Source organism: Hemicordylus capensis, chromosome 5 (assembly GCF_027244095.1).
Source record: "Hemicordylus capensis ecotype Gifberg chromosome 5, rHemCap1.1.pri, whole genome shotgun sequence".
Lineage (NCBI taxonomy): Eukaryota > Metazoa > Chordata > Lepidosauria > Squamata > Cordylidae > Hemicordylus > Hemicordylus capensis.
In genome coordinates, this window is record NC_069661.1 from 125,240,268 (window position 1) to 125,266,377 (window position 26,110).

The following is a 26,110-nucleotide window of genomic DNA, read 5'->3' on the forward strand; positions in this document are numbered from 1 at the left end:
CTTGGTGTGTTTGTGTAAATATATTTAAAGGCATGTGCTAAAGAACAACTTTTGAGTACATGAAATGAATACACTGCAAAGGGCTTCACTTGGGAATTTACTGTGTAATCTGACTGAATTATGTAAAGGATCGTTTTCAGAGGAATGCACACTGGATCCACCACAGCAGTATTGGATAAAGCTATCTGCTGTTTGGACCTTTTCTATTTATTTTGGAGTTGCCCATTAATAATTAAATACTGGGAAGCAATATTATAAATAATTCAGTATATCACATTGTTAGGGCAGTGGGCAGCAATACCTGTGGGTAAGGGTCCAAAGGCCAGGACTGGAAGGGTCAACAATGCAGGTCCAGAGGTTATGCGGATTTGTACACCGCCTAGAGATTTACATATCAGGCGGTATAAACATGATTATTAATAATAACAACAATAGAAGGATCAAACCAGGCAATTGAGGTAGAAGTCAGAGTCCAAATACAGACCAGCGGATCAGCCAAGCAGGTCCATCAGAGAATCAGAGTGTTACAACAGGAGGCAGGGTCAGGAACAGGGAAGAGGTCAGAACTGATGGTCCATCAGATCAGAAGGACAAAGCAGAGCTGGTAGTCTAAGTTATATCAAGGGTCAGCAAGGTGGAGAGTCAGGAGCCAGTAGAAATCAGAGTCAGGCCAGTAGTCACAACAGAAATCAAACTGTTGTGATGCACCTCAAATAACAGAACCTTGGTACTGAGGCAGTGAGTACCCCTGACAGGAAGTTTCTTATACTTTTCCTGCCTGTAATGGATCCAGTGGCAGGCCTCTGTGGGCAGGGTCAGCAAAGAGCCTGGAAGTTGGGAGAAGCTGCAATATACTGGATTCCCACTGGAAGCAATAGTGAGTACAGGTGAAACTCGGAAAATTAGAATATCGTGCAAAAGTCCATTAATTTCAGTAATGCAAATTAAAAGGTGAAACTGATATATGAGACAGAAACATTACATGCAAAGCGAGATAAGTCAAGCCTTAATTTGTTATAATTGTAATGATCATGGCGTACAGCTCATGAAAACCCCAAATCCACAATCTCAGAAAATTAGAATATTACATGGAACCAAGAAGACAAGGATTGAAGAATAGAACAAGATCGGACCTCTGAAAAGTATAAGCATGCATATGTATTCAGTACTTGGTTTGGGCCCCTTTTGCAGCAATTACTGCCTCAATGTGGCGTGGCATGGATGCTATCAGCCTGTGGCACTGATGAGGTATTATGGAAGACCAGGATGCTTCATTAGCGGCCTTCAGCAATTCTGCATTGTTTGGTCTCATGTCTCTCATCGTTCTCTTGGCAATGCCCCATAGATACTCTATGGGGTCAGGTCAGGCGAGTTTGCTGGCCAGTCAAGCACAGTACACTGTATATTTTTCAGAGGTCCGATATTGTTCTATTCTTCAATCCTTGTCTTCTTGGTTCCATGTAATATTCTAATTTTCTGGGACTGTGGATTTGGGGTTTTCATGAGCTGTACGCCATGATCATCACAATTATAACAAATTAAGGCTTGACTTATCTCGCTTTGCATGTAATGCGTCTGTCTCATATATCAGTTTCACCTTTTAATTTGCATTACTGAAATTAATGGACTTTTGCACGATATTCTAATTTTCCGAGTTTCACCTGTAAGTGTGGAGTCTGATGCCAGGGTTTCTAACACACATGTTTTTGCCTATCATATTATGCAAAAATGGTATTAGAAAATAAAATTATGAAAGAAGATTTGGAAAATATCAGGTTAATTGGTAGCAACAAAATCTTGTATAGCTGCAATTTGGAGGCAGAGCTCTATTTCCCTCAAGTCTTGAATAGTTATTAAAATATTTGATCAGTTGCTTTAGTAACAAAGCTAATATATTATATTTGAGCTTATGATGTTATACTATAAACATTCTGATGAAAATGGCTCTTTTTTGTAGCATCAAACCGGAATAATAGGTTTCAAGATAGTGTTTTAGCTTATGTCCGATTAGTGTAAAAATAAGAAATATATATTTCTTGATAGGGATGTGCACAAACAGGTCTGTGTACTGGTTTGGCACTGCAGTGGGGAGCAGAATCTTTAAAAAGAGGAGATCAGGTCCTTACCTGTTCTCTGCTGCCACATGCATCTTCCTGCTGCTGCGGCACTAGTCCCAAGAACCCATGTGTGGCGCCGGGTTGCACATGGTGTCTGTGCATGCACAGGTGCCATTTACATGGTCAGGGTTGCTGATCACGCAAATGGCGATCACGCATGCATGGACACTAGGTGCATCCCAGCGCCCTGTGCGAGTTCTTGGGACGAGCACCAAACAGGTAAGGACGTGCCCCCACTCCCCTCCCCATGGTGCCAAACCAGTGCACGAACCTTGGTTCGTGCACATCCCTGTTTCTTAAATAAAACATAACTTAAATGGTCAAACTGTCTCTGCTTAGTGCTGCTTCTTAACCTGTGCGTTTTGAGAAAATGTTGCAGAGCATATAAAAAGTGCCTTGTTTCTCCAGTTTTCATAGTTATTTTTGTTAATCACTTGATACTTGTGTGCCATTTTGAGATGCTGTTCTCAGTATCTCTGTGCTTCCTTTAATACACAATACTAGCTTTCCCATCCTGGCCATTATTCAGTCGTATTGTGGTATCTACTAGAAGGTGCCAATGGCTGAAGGAAGGGAGTTGAAGGCTAATTGCTGGTTATATGATTGTGGGAGTTGCAAAGTCTGAAAAGTCATCATAAAGTCTGTAAAGTCAAAATCAAGACAGTTTGTTCTGTCATTATGTATTTTGGCATACAGAGTCTAATTAGTGCCTGGTATAATTTGTCCACATTTCAGAAAAATCTGATAAAAATGGCTGAATTACAACAGTTTAAAAAATTTTCATTGAAGTGCAAGGACCCTTCTGTTTCCAACCATTTTTTGTGCCCATCTAAAAGAGACTTTCCTTTTTTTCTTATGGCAATTTAGATTGTCAGATAATTCAAGGATAATGTGGTTCACCACCACCCCAACGAAAATCTATTGTGTATTCCAAAATTTTTGAGGTTTCAAAATCCCCACTTTAAATTTGAAGTGAAGTACAGACAATTTAAGGAATGTTTGTCAAGTAGATGTTCTGAGGGAAGAAACAGCGGTGGGGGGGGCGGGATGCTGGCAAATAGCACTGCTGTATATGAGAGACTGGCTGGTGAGTGTGTGTTGTGTGGGGGGAGTGAGGGAAGAGGGAGGGAAGGAATTCACATGGATCAAGTAATGTCTGTGTCTATTTCCTGTTGCAGATATATTCTTCATGCTTAGTTCTCTGACAATATAATCCATATTTTGACTTCATAGTGGCATTTGTCATGGCTCACTTCCTCGTGTAATCTGCTGTGTATGTATGTTGAGATATCTGCCATGGATTCATTTGATTTGCAGTCTGTGATTATAGCAGACAACTGTCAGGGTGGTCGCCTGGCACTACTTCAACTTTAACTCCCCTCTAGGATAATATAGAAATAGAAACAATGGACTACATTGTGTGTCCAGAACACTTCATGAACCATTGGACACTATGAAGACAAATAATAACAAGAATAGTATGGACAACACAAAGAGGCCCACCTTATAGGGCTGATGTCAAATTACTGACAAAATATATGTGAAGTGCTGTTAACTCCTTAAAGTGCAATATAAATGCTAGTTATTATAGAACTAAAAAAGAACAAGGTAGCACCTCTTAGACTAACTGATGTTTTAATACATAAGCTTTCATGGGTTATAACCCACTTCTGATGTAGAGTGAAAGCAAAGATAGTTAGTTCCATCTACAATCCAGTTAAATCCACCCCACTTCAATGGCTTGAAATGAATTGAATTTCCTTTAAGAAAAAGCAAGGACATTCTAGGACTTAAGAAACCTTTAGTTTAAAATAAGAGTTAAAGAGCTTATACATTCCCACTGCGCCAAAAAGCATGGAAATCATATGCTAAGGTACTCATCTTCCACACCCTCTAAGCAGGAAATCATCTACTATAGACACTTGTATTGTGCTTGCTTACAACTTTGTTTCAATAAACTTACATTTCAGTGAACTTACAACTTTACTCTTCACATAGTTAGCAGTCACTTTTTACGTCAGCTAACATAGTACAACTTTTTCATGACCTGAATTTTCGAACTGCACAAATGTTCTTTTGGAACTGCACATTTTTTCCTAGAAGAGCACATTTTGTGTCTGGCTGCACATTAAAAAAAAAACGCCCTGCTTTACTGCATAAATTGAAACATGTTTGTTATCGCTAACTAAGAAGAGCATCAAAGAGTAGTAGAGAGAGCACCGATAATGAGCAATACATTCAGGATACACATTGGTAGCATTCCTCTACATTGCTGGATGTATTTCTTTTAACTGATGCTGTCTGAATGAACTCAGATTCTTATTATGCCCAATTTCCCAAGTGAAAAGAAATTGTTCCTTCTACAGGCAGGGCAGGCCTTCTGAGGTGCACACTAGTGGATGGGTTTCTCTACCATGCACTGACCAGTCCAGTCAATCTTTCCTTCCCCCTTATTCCCCCTTTCCATTATTGCTTCATAAACAACTACTGCCACACCACCTGAACTACTCCTCCCCTTTTAATCTTTAAAAAAAGAAAGAAACAAGACAACAGTGTGCCTCCTAGACAAGACAGGGAGTGGCTGATGAAGCCGTTTCTAAAAATTAATTGACTGATATCCAGACTAGCACTGTGCATGTGCAGCAGTGTGAGTTCCAGACTACTGCTGTGCTGTTGCTTGAGTAGGGAAAACAGAGATTTTCACTTATTTCCTCTTCCCTCAACTCCACTGTGCTTCATCAAAATATGTTCCCGAGATGAATGAGCATCAGAGGGAGATTAGCAAAATCGTCTCTTCCTCCACAAGTGCCAGTGCAGCGGTAGTCTGGAAGTTGTTTGGATGTCAGCCGTTCTTTCATAAGGTACATTATAAACAATGAATGGATGCCAGTGCAATATTAGGCAAGTTTGACAATTTCAAGTTGTAATTAATGTTTTTCAGATTATTATCCCTAGGAAGTGGGTGAGAGTGTACATTTGTTTTATGGATTGATTGAGTATTCCAATAAAAATAATTTCTTTCCAGATAAAGTTTTGAATTTGTTTCGGTATAACCACATTAAGTGCTTTTATTTATTTTATTTAAATATTCCTTGGGGGAATATTTTAAAGAAATCCCTTAACTGAATAAAAAAGGAAAGTGTGGTGAATGTAAACTGCAACAAAGAGATATGAGGCCTTGTTGTCAGCATGAAGTAATGTTAAATTAATGTTTTTATTGTTATAGCAACCAACTAGTCTGCACCTTTATTTAGGAAGTAATAATAAATGGAACTTTGACCTTTTTCTTTGTGGTTTTCATCTTTTTTCATGGTAAGTCACTGATTGAAATAACCTTGACTTAAATCAGTCCATTCTGCTTTTTGATACATAAGGGACTTTGTAAATGACTTCACTGTCCTCTTTAACTGGGGTTTTTGATCCTAGGGTAGTCTTCAAGTATAACACTTCACAATTTGCAATGTCAGGTGTCTGTGGGTCACATGTAGGCTTTCAACATGCATTTTTAAAGATGTTTTTGGAGTCTTGAAAATCCTGGTGCTGATGAGTTTGTAGCCTATAGGGATATTGAGATAGATTGGCAAATGTGTTGGCAACATAGTAAAAGCATGAGGGCAGTGGTTAATTTTAAAATCCAGAGGTCAAGTCTGCCTCAGAGTATATGCTCTGACATACTCTTCTAATCATAATACTGCTAATACCGTCTATATTGTGCTTTTCCTGAGCATTCAAAGTGCTTCACATCCATTATCTTGTAATACTTCCAAGAACCCTTTATGATGGTGGTAATATTGTTCACATATTGCCAATGGAAGTTGAGGCAGAGAGGAAGTATCTTGCTTAAGGCGAGCTAATGGATTTGTGGCGGAGGTGCAATTTGATCCAGGGACTTCTCAGCTTGTCACACTCTGCCTGAAAGTATACATTGCCTTACTGCTGCTACAAGAGGAGCTTTTTTAGCAATCTGACTCTGCAGAAACTGGTTTTCAAAAAATGAGATCTTTGATAGAAGGACTGCGCCTTGATTCTTTACTCTAAGAGCAAATGCAGCCTTATCAGGAAGCAATGAGACTAATCTGCCTCAGGTGGCAGGTCTTGGGTGCAGAGTAAGGGCAGCAGAGAGGTACTGTGTACAGAAATACTGGACCCACGAGAGATTTTCCCATTGTTTTTTCTCAGAAGTGTGTGTGTATGTGTGTGTGTTGTACATAGGTAACATAGGATGCTGCCTTATTCTGAGTCAGACCACTGGTCTGTCTAGCATGGGGTGTGTGGGGGGCAGGGGGGAGGGGGGGGAGGAGATGCTGCTGTCGCTGCTGATGTCTGCTTATCGCACCCTGGATACCAATATGTCTTGGGCTGTCCTTGTCTAAGAGGCAGGATAGCACATCTGCATAGGATGTTACAATTTGCCTGGATTTTATACTGAACTAAATGTTGTAGTATTCTGTGAAATACATTATTTTTTAGTTTGTTTCTTCACTAGAGGCCATATATAGTTAGTGCCTGTAGTAAGCTTTACTCCAATTGAATACTTACTTAGACAGTTTCATTCTAGAAAAAAACATTCAGTTCCCGTTTTCTTCTGCATCTCAATTAAAATTAGTTTTTTAAAAATCAATTTTTACTTAAATCAAAAGTAAATTAAATCAGAAATTTTGTTTTCCCTCTTCCCTTCTTTGCTTGTGCACCAGTGGATACTGGAGCCTGGAGATGGCTTTCTACACATAAAAACCTGTTCTGTAGGTTGTGCAGAATGAGTTGGTAGTCTAAAACAGTAGAATTCTGGACTGCAGTCACACTGCAAGTGGGCTATGAGTGTGCGGTTGGGTGGGTAGACAGGCAGGTTTGGGTGATACTTTGCCCGACCAACCTATCCCAACATGAATAGTCATGCACATGCGGTAAGCGTGCATGCCTCCCCTCACAGTGATTCCTTTAAAGTAGTGTTGAACCATATGTGGTTCAGATGCCCCCTGCCCATATTGTCCATATCTTGCCTGATATTTTTGAATGTGCTCCCTCATAGAAATTAAGACTAAGCAAGAAGGAACAATATGGGTAAGGGGCAGTGTCCTGTGCTGCAGTGCACACACTCTTCTGGTCCTCCAGGCTGCCAGTCGCTGCCAGGGTGGATTGATCTAAATCATGATTTAAATCTCCAAGAGAAAACCTCAGTGTAAATCATTGATTTAAATCACATTTCAACTGACACTTCTTCACATATTTCTTAAACAGTGGTGAAGGACAGATCGCTAAAACATATTAATTTACAACTCAATAGAACAGTTACCTAATGGTATAGTGGGGAAGTAACTTGCCTAGTGAGCAAGAGGTTGCCAATTCGAATCCCCACTGGTATGTTTCCCAGACTATGGGAAACACCTATATTGGGCAGCAGCGATATAGGAAGGTGCTGAAAAGCATCGTCTCATACTGCACAGGAGGAGGCAATGCTAAACCCTCCTGTATTCTGTCAAAGACAACCACAGGGCTCTGTGTTGACACCTACTCGACGGCGCAACTTTACTTTGGAACAGTTACATTGATTTTTACTAATTTGGGGAATACTACATAGTACCTGGTTTTTAATGTAATTGATACCTATACTCATTACTTGTTTCAAGCTGCCCTGTATCTCCTTGTTGCACTGCTTACAGATAACACCTTTCCTTTTTTACCCAGGAAAAGCATTTCTTGATAGTGGTGTGCCCGAACCGGTCCGGCGGCCATTCCAAAGAATGGCCGAACTGCCGGACCGGTCCGGCCCTGCCTGGTCCGGGTCCGGGTGGGGGGTATTGCTTTAAGGGCGGGAGGGCTTGCTTAGCCCTCCCGCCTCCTTGCCCCCGCCAGCACCCGTATTTAACAGTATAGGGGCACTGGAAACCAGCCGCCGCCGCCTCCGCGGCGAAATAACCCCCAAAGCCAGCCAGCCAGCCCTCCCTCCCTCCCAGCTAGCTGCCCGCCCGCCCGCTCACCCGCTCGCTCACCCCGCTCACTGGATAAGAAACGAGAGGAGCTCCGGCACAGAGCTCCTCTCGTTCGGAAGGCCTCCTGCAGAATGGCGGCTTGCGCGCGCATGCGCGCACCGCAAAGCACGCCGTTCTCCGGAGGCCCGGTCTACCCAGCGATCGGAGGCCCGGTCTACCCGGCCCTTTCCCAGCGGGTAGACCGGGCCTCCGGAGAACGGCGTGCTTTGCGGCGCGCGCATGTGCGCGCAAGCCGCCATTCTGCAGGAGGCCTTCCGAACGAGAGGAGCTCTGTGCCGGAGCTCCTCTCGTTTCTTATCCAGTGAGCGGGTGGGCGGGCGGGCAGCTAGCTGGGAGGGAGGGAGGGCTGGCTGGCTTTGGGGGTTATTTCGCCGCGGCGGTGGCGGGGGGGGCAGCTGGTTTCCAGCGCCCCTATACTGTTAAATACGGGCGCTGGCGGGGGCAAGGAGGTGGGAGGGCTAAGCAAGCCCTCCCCGCCCTAAAAACAAGGCCCCCCTTCGGTGCCGGTCCGGACTTCTCCGGACTGTGCACATCACTATTTCTTGAGATAGGGTGTGTCTTACAACCAGAAGCTATTGCAGCCCTAGCCCTATTCAGACATTATGTTGTAAGCGTGTACTGATTTGTCTACATTCTTACTTTTTTGTGAATGACTGTACCTGTGTATGAATCTGTACTGTGTACACTGTACAGGAGGGCCTTGGATTCGTTATCCGTGGTTTTGCATATCCGCGGTTGGGTAATTGGCACCAAAACTCAGTATACGGGGCGGGGGAGAGTTAACCTCATTTATCCACGGGTCGAGGGTGGCAAGAAATGATCTCAGAGGTCAGCAGTTTGATTGCAGGAGCCATTTATGGCTCATTTAATTTAAAAATGGCATTTTCCCCAGTGACTTTTCACAGATTGGGCCTTGGGATGGCATCGCTGGACTGCTGAAGGCCTGCAGAGCATGGTAGGGCCTTTCATTTATGTTGCCTTCATGTTGCCATTTGGGGGGCTTTTTTGGCATTTTCAGTGGGTTTTTTCCAGCAGGAACTTATCCCCATGATGCCACAGACTTAATGCCTTGGTATTTGTGGTTTTGGTATCCACGGTGCTTGCCAGGAACGGAACCCCTGCGAATACCAAGGTCCTCCTGTTCAGTCGTAGTACGAGTGTTGAACATAACATAGGGCTAGTTTTTCTGTGGCAAAGCATAAGGTAATATAGGAAGCTGTGTATTGAATACTGTAGTGCCTTCCTTTTTTCTTTCCCCTGTGTTTCTACTCCATCTTTTTTCCTATATTGTGTCTGTGGCTTAACTCTTCTGCCTTTGTCCAGCCCCATCACAAAACAACTGCTCCACTACCCAGCCTGTCTCTTTCCACATGTGGTTTTAGTTCGCTTAGAAACAGACTAAAAGCCCAGAGGGTTCCAAAAGCAAGATCTGCTAGTTGCTGGGCAGACTAGAGTCATTTTCACAAGATGAAATTGAAATAAATGTTCATGTCTGTGGATTAGATAACTCCATGTGTGTGATTGAGAAATATTAATTCAACTTTAGGAGACTGTAAATGGTGGTGTAGCATTTGTGATGAGATTTAAATTTAACCATGCTTTTTTTCCATGAGAATTTGAAATTTAGTATTCTTTTTACATTTTTAAAATCTGTTATAAATGTTAAAAATCAGGTTTTTAATTTTTTTTAAAAACATCATTGATTTTCAACCACCCTGGTGGCTGCTGACTGTTGCTGGCTTCTCTCACCAGCAGCAGTGCAGTTCCTATGACCCTTTCCCACATTGCCATGAAGTGACAAAAAGGGGCTCAACTGGACTCCTGGCTGGCTGTTGTTGCTCCCACCAGCAGCAGCATAGCTTCTGTGTCTCTTTCCACACTGCCATGGTGAGAGTAGGGCAGGCAGAAAAGGGGACTAACTCAGACTGCTGCTTGCTCCTCCCACTTACCGGGAAGACCATCAGTGCTATCAGCATTGCTGGAACCACTGCTGCTTCCAGAGGGGCAGTGCAGGCCTTGACCAATTTTCATTGGATCTTGGAGCCCACCCAAAAATGTAGGAGCCAGATAGTGGACACTTGACAATATTACGGAACGTATTTATGAACATTTTGGAGGGGGGAGGTTAATGGGCTTCTCTTTATCATCTTTAGAACAGAAACAGAACTGCCTGTGACAAAGATTTTATTAAATAACTCTGCCTCTCAATATCTGGTGATGTGCACGGAACCGCACCTCTGCAGTCCGGCACTGGTGAGGGGGACTCTTTAAGGGCGGGGGAAGGTTTACTTACCCCTCCCACTGCTTTTCCCCCTCCAGCGCTCCCGGTTTTTAAGGCATTTGGGGCAACAGGGTACTTCCCTGCTGTCCCTTCCCCCATTCCTCGGCGAAAAGCTTCAAAAGGCAGACTGCACATACGCATGTGTGCGTCATGTCCATGAGTCTCGCACGTGCACATCTGACACACGCACGCACAGGATGTGTGCGTGTGGCGTGCGCACACACAGTCTGCCTTTTGAAGCTTTTAGCCGAGGAAGGGGCGGCAGGGAGGTACCCTGCCACCCCAAATGCCTTAAAAATCAGAAGCACGGGAGGGGTAAGTACACCCTTCCCCGCCCTTAAAGGTCCACACAGACAACACACACACCCCCTCCCGGCGTTGAACCGCCGAACCAGCCCCAGGTCTGGACCGGTCCAGAGGCCCTTAGAATGGGCTCCGCGCCGGACTGTGCACATCCCTTTCAACATCCTAGTCTAGGTGCCACGGTTAAATTTCTAGGTGTCATGGCTCCTTGGCACCTGGGAATTGAGTCCTGGTGCAGCAAAATAAAAAATAAAATAAAAACCCCACACACATATTCTCCAACACCCCAAAGTAGGTGAGGGCAATAATAGTAATAGCAATAGCACTTACATTTATATACCGCTCTATAGCTGGAAGCTCTCTAAGCGGTTTACAATGATTTAGCATATTGCCCCCAACATTTCTGGGTACTCATTTTACCGACCTCGGAAGGATGGAAGGCTGAGTCAACCCTGAGCCCCTGGTCAGGATCGAACTTGTAACCTTCTGGTTACAGAGCGGCAGTTTTACCCCTGTGCCACCAGGGGCTCTTTAATAAGTTGTTGATGGGTAATAATCAACAACAGCAACATCAATAAGTTGTTGATGGGTAAGTTTGGGGTGGCAATATTAATTACAAGTCTGTATTTTTGCATGTTTGAACTAGGCCTCAGTGAGAAAGAACTACAAACATAGAAATAGATATGGAGCCTTTTTGCCCATTCTTACCATAAAGTCACAGAAGTGTCCATTGTTTAAGGCAGGGTAGGGGTGTGCAAGATTCGGAGGCCCCCCGGTCCGGCACAGGGGGGGCCTGTCACTTTAAGCGGGGGGGTGGTAGTACTTAACCCCCGCCCCGCCGCTGTTCCCCCTCCGGCGCTGTTCCGATCAAGGAATCTTCTTGGGGCGGCAGAGTTCCTCTCTGCCGCCCCTGCCTGCCCCCGTCATTGTCTTAAAATGCCTCCAATGCTGCCCCCGTCATTCCTAAAGCCCACAGACGAGCGCTAGCGGTGCGCATGCGCCCTGCGCGCCATGCGCTCATCTCTGACGCCGCGCGCGCGCCGTGACGTATGCGGCGCCCCAAGAAGATTCCTTGATCGGAACAGCGCCGGAGGGGGAAGAGTGGCGGGGGGGGGGGTAACCACCACCCCGCTTAAAGCGACAGGCCCCCGCTGTGCCGGACCGCCAGACCTCCGGACCGGTCCAGCGTTCTATGGAATGTTGCCGGACCGAACCGTGCACACTCCTAAGGCAGGGGTCTGCAACCTTTCAAAGAAGTGCTGTGTGTTTGTTTTACCAGAATGTTTTGAGACCCACATCACATACACATACATGCATGTATATAATGTGCACACACACCCACACACATCCCTAATAACTCTTAATTGTGACTGGTGTAAGAGAAAAAGGGGGGAAAATATGTGAGGGAATCAAATGCAATTCACAGTAAGCCCCTTCTATTTTGGTTTTTGCTCATCATCAAAATAATTTAGTAACAACTATATGCATGTTGTTAGTTTTGTGTTCCATCCCCTTTCAGTGCAACTTCTGTTTTTTGACTTCTTTAGAGAGTTTCTCAGTGTTCTGTGACTACATTGTGATTTTCATTTTCAGGCCAAGACTCACATCTTTCAGTTGGATCTTAATTTGGTTTTTTAATGACATTCCTCTATTTATAGCTAAATATTTTATAGAACCAAGCTCATGGCATCACTGCTAGGCTTCTTCAACTGGGTCTAGGCCCGGGCCTTGCTAGAGGCAGCAGAACCTCCCAGCTGCTTCACCCTTAAAGCAGCTTTATTTCTTTTCTCTCTTTCACTTTCATTCGGTGTTTCCGTTACAGTGCCCTCTGCAGCTCTGGCTGGCTGCTGGCTATGCAGAGGCCTGTTTTTGTCACACTGTACATAAAAAGTAGTGCTTTTAAAAGTATAAAGAGGTAAATACATGCTTGCCGATGTTATGGATAAATCAAGATGACTTTTTATTTACTATGAGTTGTATTACAATATGAATCGTATTAAAATATGTACAGGTGAAACTTGGAAAATTAGAATATCGTGCAAAAGTCCATTAATTTCAGTAATGCAAATTAAAAGGTGAAACTGATATATGAGACAGATGCATTACATGCAAAGCGAGATGTCAAGCCTTAATTTGTTATAATTGTGATGATCATGGCGTACAGCTCATGAAAACCCCAAATCCACAATCTCAGAAAATTAGAATATTACATGGAACCAAGAAGACAAGGATTGAAGAATAGAACAATATCAGACCTCTGAAAAGTATACAGTGTACTGTGCTTGATTGGCCAGCAAACTCGCCTGACCTGACCCCATAGAGAATCTATGGGGCATTGCCAAGAGAAGGATGAGAGACATGAGACCAAACAATGCAGAATTGCTGAAGGCCGCTAATGAAGCATCCTGGTCTTCCATAACACCTCATCAGTGCCACAGGCTGATAGCATCCATGCCACGCCGCATTGAGGCAGTAATTGCTGCAAAAGGGGCCCAAGCCAAGTACTGAATACATATGCATGCTTATACTTTTCAGAGGTCCGATATTGTTCTATTCTTCAATCCTTGTCTTCTTGGTTCCATGTAATATTCTAATTTTCTGAGATTGTGGATTTGGGGTTTTCATGAGCTGTACGCCATGATCATCACAATTATAACAAATTAAGGCTTGACTTATCTCATTTTGCATGTAATGTGTCTGTCTCATATATCAGTTTCACCTTTTAATTTGCATTACTGAAATTAATGGACTTTTGCACGATATTCTAATTTTCCGAGTTTCACCTGTACATACTCAAAGAGCAGTGTGAGAGTCAAGAGACCCACACGTTGCAGACCTCTGGTTTAAGGTGTCTTGTTCTTTCAGTGTTCTCTCCTCACAAACGCTTGGAAGTCTGACACAAAATTGAGACAATTTATTCTATCTGTGTTATGAAATGTGGCAAGATAGGAGAGTCTACCTCATGTGATTTCATTTGGCTAATCTATTGAAATGTGGGTGGGGGGATTAACAGATTTTGCCTTTGAAGTTCAAGGGTCTCCTGTTTCCAACTGTTTTTGTGCCTAGCCCAAACAGACCTTCAGTTTCTCAGTTCATGTAGAGAAAAAATCCAAAGATATTGCAGGGGACACTGTACTAGATTGGTAAAAATCTGTTGAGTATTTATAAAATTACAAGATTTTAATGTTCCCATTTAAATCCATGCAAGTTATGCTGTGCATGCCTCATTACCAGACTGAATCTAAGTGGATACCTTCAGAGAGAGAGAGAGAGAGAGAGAGAGAGAGAGAGAGAGAGATTTATATACCACTTTTCTGCCAGAGTATTCAAGGTAGTTTACACTTTATCACACCAGCTTACAATTTAATGGATAGAAAAGGATTGGGGAGGAAAGAGGAAGGTAAGCAAATTTAGGTAATTGCTTTTCCATTCGTTTGCATATTGCAATTACATCATGACCAGGTGAAATAGTCACTGTAGGGCACTGTTGTGGGAGTAGGTGGTTGGTCCCAGCCAGACTAATAGAGGTACACTGTCCCGATTAACTGATTTCAGTTAATCAAGCAGTTAGATGGAATATCCGCTGATAGAGGCAGTTCTGAGAGAGCCAGATGACAATTGGTCCCAACTGAGATGTTTTAAATTGCCTGAAAGACTTTGTTGTTCCAACTTCTCTCAAGTTCAATAGATATCAGTCTTTTCTTTTTTAAAGAAAACATCTTTCTTATTTAGCATTCCATACAGCCAGCACTTCACCTATACATGCAGTATTGTGTCTTAGATCTGAGGCATATCATGGATCTATGGCTTAGGCAGATGTGCTAATGCTACATGAATGGCGAATGAGGGCCCAGGTTAAACATCCAGCTGGCCATGTGAGACACTTCATGTGTATGTTTTTCTTACATTCCTGGTACCATTTTTACTATAACTAATTCTTCACCTGCTTCGCCCTCCCCCTTCCTCTTTTGTCTCTGTGGAGTTAGTTTATATATTATAAGACTCTTGGTGCATGAACCTGTCCTCTGCTACTTGGTAAAGTGCCATAAACATACTTGGTGCTATATAAATAATAACATATAAGTCAAATCTCTGTCCAGATGTTTAGAGGATTATTGACAATAAAATTTGGCTAGTGACTATTAATGTGCCTGTTATCCATGACCTACGTGCTGACACTATCACAAGATGGAAAGCCAGTTTTCAATGAGAAATGTTCAACTCACTCTTGTTTTCCTCATTATTTCTGAAATGCATGAGGTGGCAAGCTCCTGATGGATTGGGAGCTGATGAATCTTGCCCTGTGTGCAGTGGGAGAGGCATTCTTTTTGGCTTATTATGTCCAACATAGACTTTCCCCAAATAACCTGATACCAGCATTTTGCTGCACTAGTAAATGAGAGATGTGGCTGTGTTGAAAGCAGGTATTCTTCCTCATATGTTTGGATCAGGAAATTAATTGTTGTGGAAGGGGTGGCTTGTTATTGATTTCTCAGAAGTCATACCATCTTCCTTCTCAGAGAAAACCAAAGACCTTTCGGAACTGTGTTGTGTTATCTAGCTATATTTGTAAATATAAATATAATTCTCTTCCGTATTACCAGGATACAAACAAATACAAAATAATTTGAAAAATAATAATTAAAAGTAGCCTTGCAAATACTGAGATTTAGAGATGTGTACAGATTGGATTTTGTGATTTGATTTGAGCTTGAATCGGATCGTGGAATCCTTGAATTGATTCATCAAAACAGTGGCCTTTGCCACCTGTTTCAGTTAATCAACTCAAATTGATTTGAGTGATTCAGCCATAGGGAACAATGGGGAACTCGAATCACCCTGTTGCTCCCCATGGGTAGGTCACCAAAGTGGATTGGGTGGTAGGGCATGATGGGAGCTACCTACCACCCAATAGGGATGTGCATGGAACCATGGAGAGGAGGCTCGAAGGTGGCGGGGGTGTTGCTTTAAGAGGGGGGCGGGTGCACTTAACCTTCCTGCCACTTTCCCCCCGCCGGCGTCCATTTTATTCTAAGCCTGTCGGGGCGGCAGCATACCTCTCTGCCACCCTGCTGCCTGGATATGATTGGAAGTCTCCGACGCGCCTGTGTTGCTGCCGCCCCAGTAGGCTTGGAATAAAATGGACACTGGTGGGGGGAAAGCAGCAGGAGGGGTAAGTGCACCTTCCCCCACTCTTAAAGTTAGATACCCCCCGCCATCGAACTGGCGGAACCACTGGTTCTTCAAACCGGTTCGGAGGCCCATAAAGGGCCTACAAACCAGTTCCGTGCACATCCCTACCACCCAACTAACCAAGGAAATGGGCAAGTGGGTGATTAAATTTTTTTTTTTAACTTTTACAACAAAACCCTATAGGATCCTATGGGTGTTGGGGTTTTTATTTTATTTTATTTTTTTAAATCAGAAATCACCAGCTTGCCCATTTCTTATGTGGGTTGTGTGGTAGGTAGCAGCCATCATGTCCTACCATCCAAACCACTTCAGTGTCCCTAGGACCTACCCATAGGAAACAATAGGGTGTTTCAAATTCCCCATTGTTCCCTATGGCCAAAACAAACTGTACTCATATAGTGCACATGACAAGTTTTGCATTTTTCATCCTTGCCTTGCAAAACACTGCAAATTAGAAGCACACTGTTAAAGGAATCTATCCCTCTCGACAGAGAACAGAATCTATCCCTCCTGACATTTTTCACAGAGTCAAAAAATGGCCAAAAAATAATCCTAGCCCAGAATCCAGTGCAAGTCACAGTGCCTGTGCTGCAGTACCATCACTAGCACAGGTTGTTCTCTCACATACAATTATGACTCCTTATGTTACTTCCTAGCATTTCAATAGCTGCCATAGCAGCACCCCTTTCCCCTACCCTTTAGTTTTGGCCCTCAGATGATATTCTTTCAAGGGTGATCACTCTTATTTTGCTATTGAATTTATGATGTCGCTCTTTAAAAACTAAGATGTTATGATTGTCAGCCAAACTTTATATCCAGTTCTAGTTTCCATACAAATGTGATCCCTGCCTATTTGTCGGGACTCCGCAGACTTGGAGGAAGAGAATGGTCTTCTTTCTTTGGTCTTCTTCATGACCCTGCCGCCTATTAAGTCCATCTTGGGAGATCCAGTTGCGGGTTCCACTGGCACAATTGGTGGTGACTCAAAACTGGGCCTTTTTTAGGGTTGCCCTGGGACTTTTGGAACTTGCTTCCTAACAAAATTAGAGCCTCTCCTTCTCTGGATATTTTTAAGAAGGACCTGAAAACAGGCATGATTAGTTAGGCTTTTGGTTTATAGTGTCAAAGTTTTAAGTGTTAGAGTTTTTATCTGTATTTTAAACGGTTTTAACTATTGTGTTTTTAGATTGTGAACTACCGTACAGTGAGGGAAATAAGTATTTGATCCCCTGCTGATTTTGTCCGTTTGCCCTCTGACACAGAAATGACCAGGCTGTAGTTGGGATGGTAGGTTTATTGTAGCTGTGAGAGACAGAATAACAACAAACAAACCCTCAAAAGCCCAGTGCCCAAAAGTCAGCGATGGATTTGCATTGTAGTGAGGGAAATAAGTATTCGATCCCTTCACAAAAGATGTCTTAGTACTTGGTGGCAAAACCCTTGTTGGCAATCACAGAGGTCAGACGTTTCTTGTAGTTGGCCACCAGGTTTGCACACAACCCAGGAGGGATGTTGTCCCACTCCTCTTTGCAGATCCTCTCCAAGTCAGAAAGGTTTCGAGGCTGATGTTTGGCAACCCGAACCTTCAGCTCCCTCCACAGATTTTCTATGGGATTAAGGTCTGGAGACTGGCTGGGCCACTCCAGGACCTTCATGTGCTTCTTCTTGAGCCACTCCTTTGTTGCCTTGGCTGTGTGTTTTGGGTCATTGTCATGCTGGAATACCCATCCACGACCCATTCTCAATGCCCTGGCTGAGGGAAGGAGGTGCTCACCCAAGATCTGATGGTACATGGTCCTGTCCAACGTCCCTTCGATGCGGTGAAGGTGTCCTGTCCCCTTAGCAGAAAAACACCCCCAAAGCATAATGTGTCCACCTCCATGTTTGACGGTGGGGATGGTGTTCTTGGGCTCATAGGCAGCATTCCTCCTCCTCCACACACGGTGAGTTGAGTTGATGCCAAAGAGCTCGATTTTGGTCTCATCTGACCACAACACTTTTGCCCAGTTCTCCTCTGGATCATTCAGATGTGCATTGGCAAACTGCAGACGGGCCTGTACATGTGCTGCCTTGAGCAGGGGGACTTTGCGGGCACTGCAAGATTTCAGTCCTTCACGGCGTAGGGTGTTACCAATTGTTTTCTTGGTGACTATGGTTCCAGCTGCCCTGAGATCATTGACAAGTTCCCCCCGTGTAGTTCTGGGCTGCTTTGTCACCGTTCTCATGATCGTTGCAACTCCACGAGGTGAGATCTTGCATGGAGCCCCAGACCGAGGGAGATTGACAGTTATTTTGTGTTTCTTCCATTTGCGAGTTATCGTGCCAACTGTAGTCACCTTCTCACCAAGCTGCTTGGCGATAGTCTTGTAGCCCAGTCGAGCCTTGTGCAGGTCTACAACCTTGTCCCTGACATCCTTCGATAGCTCTTTGGTCTTGGGCATGGTGGTGAGTTTGGAAGGTGAGTGATTGCTTGCTTCTATGGACAGGTGTCTTTTATACAGGTACTGTAACAAGCTGGGATTAGGAGCACTCCCTTACAGAGGGTGTTCCTCATCTCAGCTCGTTACCTGCATATAGTGAAAAGACACCTGGGAGCCTGAAATCTTGCCGGTTGATAGGGGATCGAATACTTATTTCCCTCACTACAATGCAAATCCATCGCTGACTTTTGGGCACTGGGCTTTTGAGGGTTTGTTTGTTGTTATTCTGTCTCTCACAGCTACAATAAACCTACCATCCCAATTATAGCCTGGTCATTTCTGTGTCAGAGGGCAAACAGACAAAATCAGCAGGGGATCAAATACTTATTTCCCTCACTGTATGGGGTGGTATAAAAATGTGTTAAATTAAATAAACAAAGAATACTCTGGCCCTACAGAAAGCCCCTGAGATCCAACAGATCCTCAGCTTGTTGACCCTCCTATAGTTGTCCCTTGGAGGAGCCCTGGGGCTCTGGGACCCAGGGCCCCCCAACGGGATTCCCATACGGACCCTGGAAACCCATCCATTGGCCCTGGGACCCCCGGAACAGAGACAGTGCCATGCCCGAGACACACTCCAACATTGGAGGCAAAATGGTCTGCTTGGGATTTCCTTTCCAGTGAGAGGAGGGCAGGCCAACTGAAGTACTGGCTCTGAATCAGGGCCAACCTGAGCTCCAGGAAGGGGTGGTTCTCTTGGTCCTGTATAACCTTTCCATTTTCAGCCAGCCTTTCTTGGTTCAATAGCGCCATCTTCAAACTCTTCCCTCCAGCTGTTGCCCTGCTTCAACAACAACAGAACAGAAGCTATTGCTTCTGGGTGCAGGCGCTGTGGCCAGGATTTATAACTGAATAATAATTATTATTATTATTATTGTTATTATTAATAATAATAAATAATTGTTGTCAGTAGCTGAAGATTCCTTTGCAAGCTTTGTGCCATTCATAGTAAATGGCGCATAGTGAACTGAAACAATAGTTTCAGGCACCAAATTTAGCATGATTCCAAAATGACAAATCTTTAGAGCTCTGTCCGATTGTTGCTCACTACTGTTTGTAGTGAGTACACTGCTAGTTTACTGATTGTTGCTCATGTGTGAGAATGAACACACCAACTAGCATAATTTGTAGTCAAGTCAAGTCGAGTTTTATTTACGGTCCTAGCATAATTTGTACTTGTGTGATTCATTAAAGTAAAAGTTGAGTACAAAGTCAAGATAGAATCATTTCGTGTTGTGAAAACAGTAGTGTTTAAAAGGTGCTTTTGTGCATGAGAGCATTTAGTGCATATACTGTATGTCTGTATTAGGAAAGTTGTCTTTGTCATGCTGGAAATTTTTTAGAAAGGATAGTGAATTGTGGCATTCTCACTAAGACAGGGATTTCTAGTTTGCTCAAGTGAGAAGTGAACTGGAAGAGAAACTATAGCTAACTGGATTATTTTTTTCTCAAGGAAGTCATTCTGTGTGATTATATGTTGGCTTATTAACTGTAATTAGCTGAGCTTGTTAGTTGCAAGTCTTAGGTGAATATGCCAGGGTTTTGGTTTTTTTACTGAAATATATTTGCCCACTGAAAGCATTGGCCGTTCCCCCTTCCCCAAGATCCTGGTGTTGGATTGCTGCCCATACAGCCCTTCCTCTTCCTCTCTACAAGGGCCCTCTCCACAGAATCAACAATGTGATGATAGCACAGATCCTGTGTCGCAATGTCAGGCTCAGAAGTTTTGGGAGAATGTCATCCTTACCATGAGAAAAGGTCAGATAGGTACCCTCAAGCATTAGGTTTTATGTATTGCTCAAGGCAACAGAGTGAGAGCCGGAAAACCCCCATGAACCCTGAAGGACACTCATGCAGTCCCATTCACTGCGGTGGTTATCTCCACCACAGGTGGGGAGGGCACCTGGAGTTATGTGACGCAATCACAGTCCTGTTGCTTTCTGTACAGCAGGAGTTCTTGTGCGTCCTTTCCCCAACTCTGGTTTTATTGATTATTTTATTTAGGAAATTTTTATCCTGCCCTTCCATTCAAAGAAAACCCAAGGTGGGTAACATAGAAAAACAAATAATGAAACCAACAAAACATGGTCATACACACCAATTAAAAAGACAGCACAAAAACCTAAACTAACCAAGTGAGAGCTAGCAAACAGTTGTCTTGAGGAAACCAGAAGGCCCCAACAGTGATACTTTAGAGAGGAACTCACACCCAGAGGTGCCAAATAGGAAACTGTATTTTTTCAGACAACTCCCAGAAAAGCAGGTGGGCATCCGCTACAGCTGTGGGATAGTCCAGGTAAATTATCTCCTGACATCCTGCTCTTCCAGTTTCCCAGTTGGTCAGGAGGACGTGGGGATGAGAATACTTTCTGGGTGATGGCAATACTTCTAGGATTTCTTTGTGCCTTTATGTTGTATAGGGAAAGTGCTTAGAACTTCATGTAAAAAGTTCTGGAAAGCACTCCAATTTCTAGCGCTCCTTGTACACCTTCCCAGACATTGCTGGGGTTCCTCAGGGCTCCATTACTCTTTGTTTTTTACAGAGCCCCACTAGTACTGGGGAAAGTACAGCACTACACACAGGTAAGCGCAGTGCTGTGCAGAGAGGAGAGCTGGTCTTGTGGTAGCAGGCATGACTTGCCCCCTTAGCTAAGCAGGGTCCACCGTGGTTGCATATGAATGGGAGACTTGATGTGTGAGCACTGGAAGATCTTCCCCTCAGGTGATGGAGCTGCTCTGGGAAGAGCAGAGGTTTCAAATTCCCTACCTGGCATCTCCAAGATAGGGCTGAGAGAGACTCCTGCCTCTGCAACCTTGAAGAAGCTGCTGCCAGTCTGGGTAGACAATACTGGGCTAGATGAACCTATGGTCTTACTCAGTATATGGCAGTTTCGTATGTCCCTATGTTCCTAAGTGGTGGGAACAGTTTCCTCTGTGTGATATCAGGGGGACTGCACAGAATACAGTATTCTGTGCAGTCCCCTGGATTTGTCCTTTACCCACCGGAGAGGAGTCCACGAGGTCTGGAAGGAGGCAAGGTGAGGCAAGGGCTGGGTTGCAGCACCATGGACAGCTCCATGGGGCTCCATGATTCTTGTTGCTCTGACAGCAGTCAGAAGTAGCCTGAGTTCTTAAAAACCTCTGAGCTCGGGCTGCTTCTCGCCTATGCCCCATCTCCAGCCTTCTGGCCCAGAGTCTGGCACTCCTCCTCCCTCTGTCTGATCCTGCCTAGCCTATTGCCATTGCTGGCGTGCAAATATTAAGGAGCACAATGGTATGGGAGGGGCCAGCTCTTCAGGGGACCATGGTTCCGTTGGTGCTGTTGGGTGGGGGGCAGGGGGCTCAGGCTATAGGAGTGATATTTCACAGGCCTCCAATTCTGGAGTTCTTTCAGGTTCTCATCCAGGGTCAACGCCTAGGACTGTGCTGGTCCTGCCTCCATGGGGTCAGACTCTGAGCCACTACCACAGAGTTCATGCCAGGATTAAGAAGACTGTCAGATGGTGGTGTTTTCTGTATGCTCTGCACACTGCAGAATCTGTGGGAGGTAATCTGCCTTCCAGTGACTCTAATTCTTCATTATTATTATTTTAAAGCAAGCTGCTAACCATCATGATTGCATGTTAAAAAGAAATAAAAGTATGTAGAGAGTATTTGCATAGAGAACCTTGAACAAGACTTTAGTGGTCAACTCCTTTCCCTTTTCTCTTGTTTACTTGGCTTTGTTTTGGGGGCTGGTTTTGGTTCCTCTCAACCTATTTGGAATGAATACATCATGCAAGTTAAGCTGTGTTTTGCATGATTCTGATTTGAAGTATTTGGCCTTTTTGGTTGAGTGTTGAGACATTCTGTCTTCCACTAGTGGGATTTCTGTTGGATATTATTTCAGTACTTAATGAGACTCGCATGGTGTGAACAGTTACGGATATTATTTTGTTAATTATGTATATTCTTTCTTTAATGATAGAAATGCCATGGCTCTCTCAATATTACACCTGGTCAAAATATTTCTCCGGGTAGCAGTTTCATGATTGGTATATTAGGTTTTCCCTAATATTTCGCTAATAATACCTGACCTTACCCTAACACCAACCACCATATCTGCAGAAAGTGTGGTTCCCAGAGACTGATTCAGGTCATTATTTACTGAGATGTGGATTCTTGAAGTAAGAATAGTTGTGTGTTTGTGGTTATACACGCAACAATGTGAACACAGCAATTGGAGATGTGAATGTTCATCTGCATGCATAGCTTCCAGGTGGGAACTTGAAAACCAGCAGAGCTGGTAACCAAGCTAACTGGAAGACGTGATCCCAGCAATTCCAGTATTTTTAGACAACTACAGTCCTGGATGGGGAAAGAACCCATTCCTTCCCACCCAGCTTAGTACGATTTTGAAACTGACCAGTCCATTTCCACCCCTTACTAGCAGTAACTCTGTGTTGTATCCTGATAATCTTTGCTGAAAATTAGGGTGCATTTTAGTCTATTCTGTACTAGTCCTGCTAAAATGTGTAGCTCTAGAGAAGAGCTACTAGTAGAGAAGAGTTTGCCTCTTCTCTGTTCACAGGGAATGTAGCGTATGTGCTGCAGACGCACCTTGAAGTTCATGTGTGGCAGAGGAACAACCTGTTACAATTGTCACACATCAGAATGACCATCTAAACACACTCCCCAATAGTGAATACAGAATGTCACTGGAATACTAGGTGGCCTTTTGCAGTTTATTTGCTGCGAAGCAAGCCTAATAACTTGAGATTTTCAGTCAGGAAATAGGACAGTCTTTCTAGTTCTTAATTTATAACTTGAAAACTGTTTGGGCTCACATCTGTCTGGAAACTGTGCCCTTTCAACCAGAAATGCTAACTCCGCCTTGCCTGACCACAGACATTTCTACTATCATACCTGACCTCATAATACCTATTTCAGTAATTTTTGAGCTTTTCTTTTTTTAAGGAACCAACTTTATACAACTTCCTCTTCTTGTTGATTGGAGGGGATTTCTATTACTTTCTATTGGCGATTAGACAAGTGGCTGCTTACAAGCCTGAATGAGGGATAGCCCCCCACTCCCTTCTCCAAATTGAGTGTGTACACATACTGCACATATATGCAAATCCATTAATATCTTTGGTTTTAGAAGCACTTTCTGAAAGCCATGTGTCCGAATCTTTAGAAATCCAACCTTTGAACTTAAAAAAGAGCCGTGTGGTTTGCTCTTATTTCAGTAGCCCTCTCTGTGTCTGTTCCTTTCTCCACAGCAGATACCTCTGCCTCCAGCACCATGGCCTCAGACTTGGAAAGCAGCCTCACTTCCATTGATTGGCTCCCACAGCTCACCCTTCGAGCCACTATTGAGAAACTAGGGGGTTCTTCCCAATCTGGGCCCCCAGGGTCTGGCCGGAAGTGTCCTCCTGGCTCTCCTACGGACCCCAATGCCACCTTGAGCAAGGACGATGCTGCAGTACACCAGGATGGGAAGCCACGCTACAGCTATGCCACTCTGATCACGTATGCTATCAACTCATCACCAGCCAAGAAGATGACCCTCAGTGAGATCTATCGCTGGATTTGTGACAACTTTCCCTACTATAAGAATGCTGGCATTGGGTGGAAGGTAAGAAGACCCAAGTTGGGTTCTTTGCTCCAGTCCCTGTAAGAACACATTCCAATGCAATATTACATTCTGGTTTATTAGTATTATTATGCCATCAGTGATTCTATTTGAGTTTTATACATTTGAAGTCACTCCTGTATTTTTCACTAGATCTGAGTTACAGATTCATGTGTGCCGTCACAGGTGCAAATGCTTCTGTGCCAATAGTGGCCATCCTTTTTGGCAAGTGTGCTGCAAGACAAGTTCTAAGTGAAAGAAAGTACGACTCTAGTGTCTGCAATAGCAAATATGCAACCTCCCACCCTGTTTCAGCATAGCATGGGAGAGGCAGGCAAGAGTACATACCTAATTTTTATAGCCTACAGACCTTGCTACTCTTATTCAGGAGTGCTATGTTGGTTACCTAGGTTTTATACAGCCTTTGTCCTTCCCACAGAGCAGAGGAGACATTTGGCTTTCAAATTTAAGCCAAAACACATTACTTGAACAATCATATGATCTCGGAGGCAGCTTGGTCCATGGGTTTTCTTTAACCATGCTGCTATAACCAGATCTTTTATAATGTATCACTTTCCAATCTCCAACATACCTTAAAACCAGCCAAAACTAGACATGACATAGGCTTATCAAACTTTTAAAATAAATGTACATAAGAGTTACAAACCCTAAAACCCAAAACTGTGGGTGTTGTCCTCTTGGCTATGGGCCTTTTCACGCGACCGTTCAGGAGGGCAGGCAGGGAGGAAGGCTGCATAACCTTACCTTCCAGGCAGACAATTACCAAGATGTTGCTGGGCGTGTGGATCACGTGCCCAGACAGTCCGCTGCTGCACCAGGAAGTGCGGAGGTATGGGAGTCGGGTTGCATCAGCCAAGAGCCTGCTCCTGTGCCAGTACTGGCTGGGAGCAGCTGGCACTCTCACACGAGCAGTTAGTCCAAAATAAGGGCACGTTTGCGCCCTTAACCTTGGCTAACCAGTGGGCTCTGTTAGGCGGGTTTGCCGCAGCAGCATCACGGGGATCCTGGTGGTTCTCACAAGCAGCCAAGCCCAGTCCCGGCTGCCTTAGCCTGGTCTTGGCTACTCCTGAGAACAGCCTCAAAATGAATGTTTATATAGAATGCACTAAGAAATTCCAAGCTGCTTTGAAATCAGTGGAATAACCTGATAGTGTCCTTTCAGAACAGAATATCTTGTGATTTAGGTTTTAGGTTGTTATTAGCTGGCCCGGGTTCAGATCATCTGCACCTCTAGTTCTCCCTCGTTCTTGGCCCCTCCTTCTCAGCCAGCCCCACTTCTCTTTCCTCTTCCACCCTCCAATGTTTTCTCTCTCTTGCCAGCCGCCTGGCTAGCCACTTTTTCCACCCGCTCACCGCATTCTTCCCCCCCACCCCCAAGGCCATTTTCTCTCCCCCCACACACTGCTGCTGCTTTCACTCCCCCCCCCCACGCCGGAGGCCGCTGCTTTCTCTCCCTGCCTACCCGCCTGCCCATTCACTGGTCTGTCCGTTGGCCTTATGTTCTCCGCCGCCATCACTTTCCTCTCCCCCTCCCCTCGCTCCCAAACTCTCACGAGAGCTGATTAGCCACAGGTTCATTTTAGAGAATTATATGTATAGAATAGTCACTTAATTGGGAGAACTGTGGAAGTAGATCTCAGTGAGCATAAATGCAAGCTGAAGAAATTACAGTAACTACTTGTCATTGGATTGAAGCTGTAAAATGTTAATCATCGACCCTAAAAGCGGGTCTTGAACTTTTTTTCATTCCCCAAATCAATAACCAGTCCAGTTATTAAAGAATTAGAGTGATACAGAAGCAGTATCCTGGTGATTAGGTTGGGTTTAAGTTCTCTAAAACAGGGTGGGTAAAATATAATTCATAGTAGAGAAGTGGCAGGCATGATCAGGCTGTGGAACCCTTGCTTGTCACTTTCCCCTAGCAATGCTCCCACCCCCAGCCTGACTTTTTTTCACTTGCATAACAAATGCTTATCTGGGAAATCTGGAGGGGACAGCAGCTGTGTTTGGGCAGGATGATGGAGGGGAAGAGGTAAGCAGCTTCCTTCTCATCCACCGCTTCTCCCCTGCAGATTCCTCTCCCTGTTCTGCAGAGAAAAAGTAGCTGGGCT

The 26,110-nt window shown here is 44.2% G+C and overlaps 1 protein-coding gene across 4 annotated transcripts in view; it reads left to right on the forward strand.

Moving 5' to 3' along the window:
• The window catches only part of FOXJ2 (forkhead box J2), a 55,297-nt gene that overhangs the window by 16,263 nt on the left and 12,924 nt on the right, over positions 1-26,110 (forward strand). For 3 of the 4 annotated variants that reach the window (XM_053251822.1, XM_053251821.1, XM_053251819.1), the window contains exon 2: positions 23,626-23,981. In XM_053251822.1, coding sequence (XP_053107797.1) covers positions 23,649-23,981 — 333 coding nt within the window. In that variant the 5' untranslated portion in view covers positions 23,626-23,648. The remainder of the gene's footprint in view (positions 1-23,625; positions 23,982-26,110) is intronic. The other variant, XM_053251820.1, reaches the window with a different exon arrangement.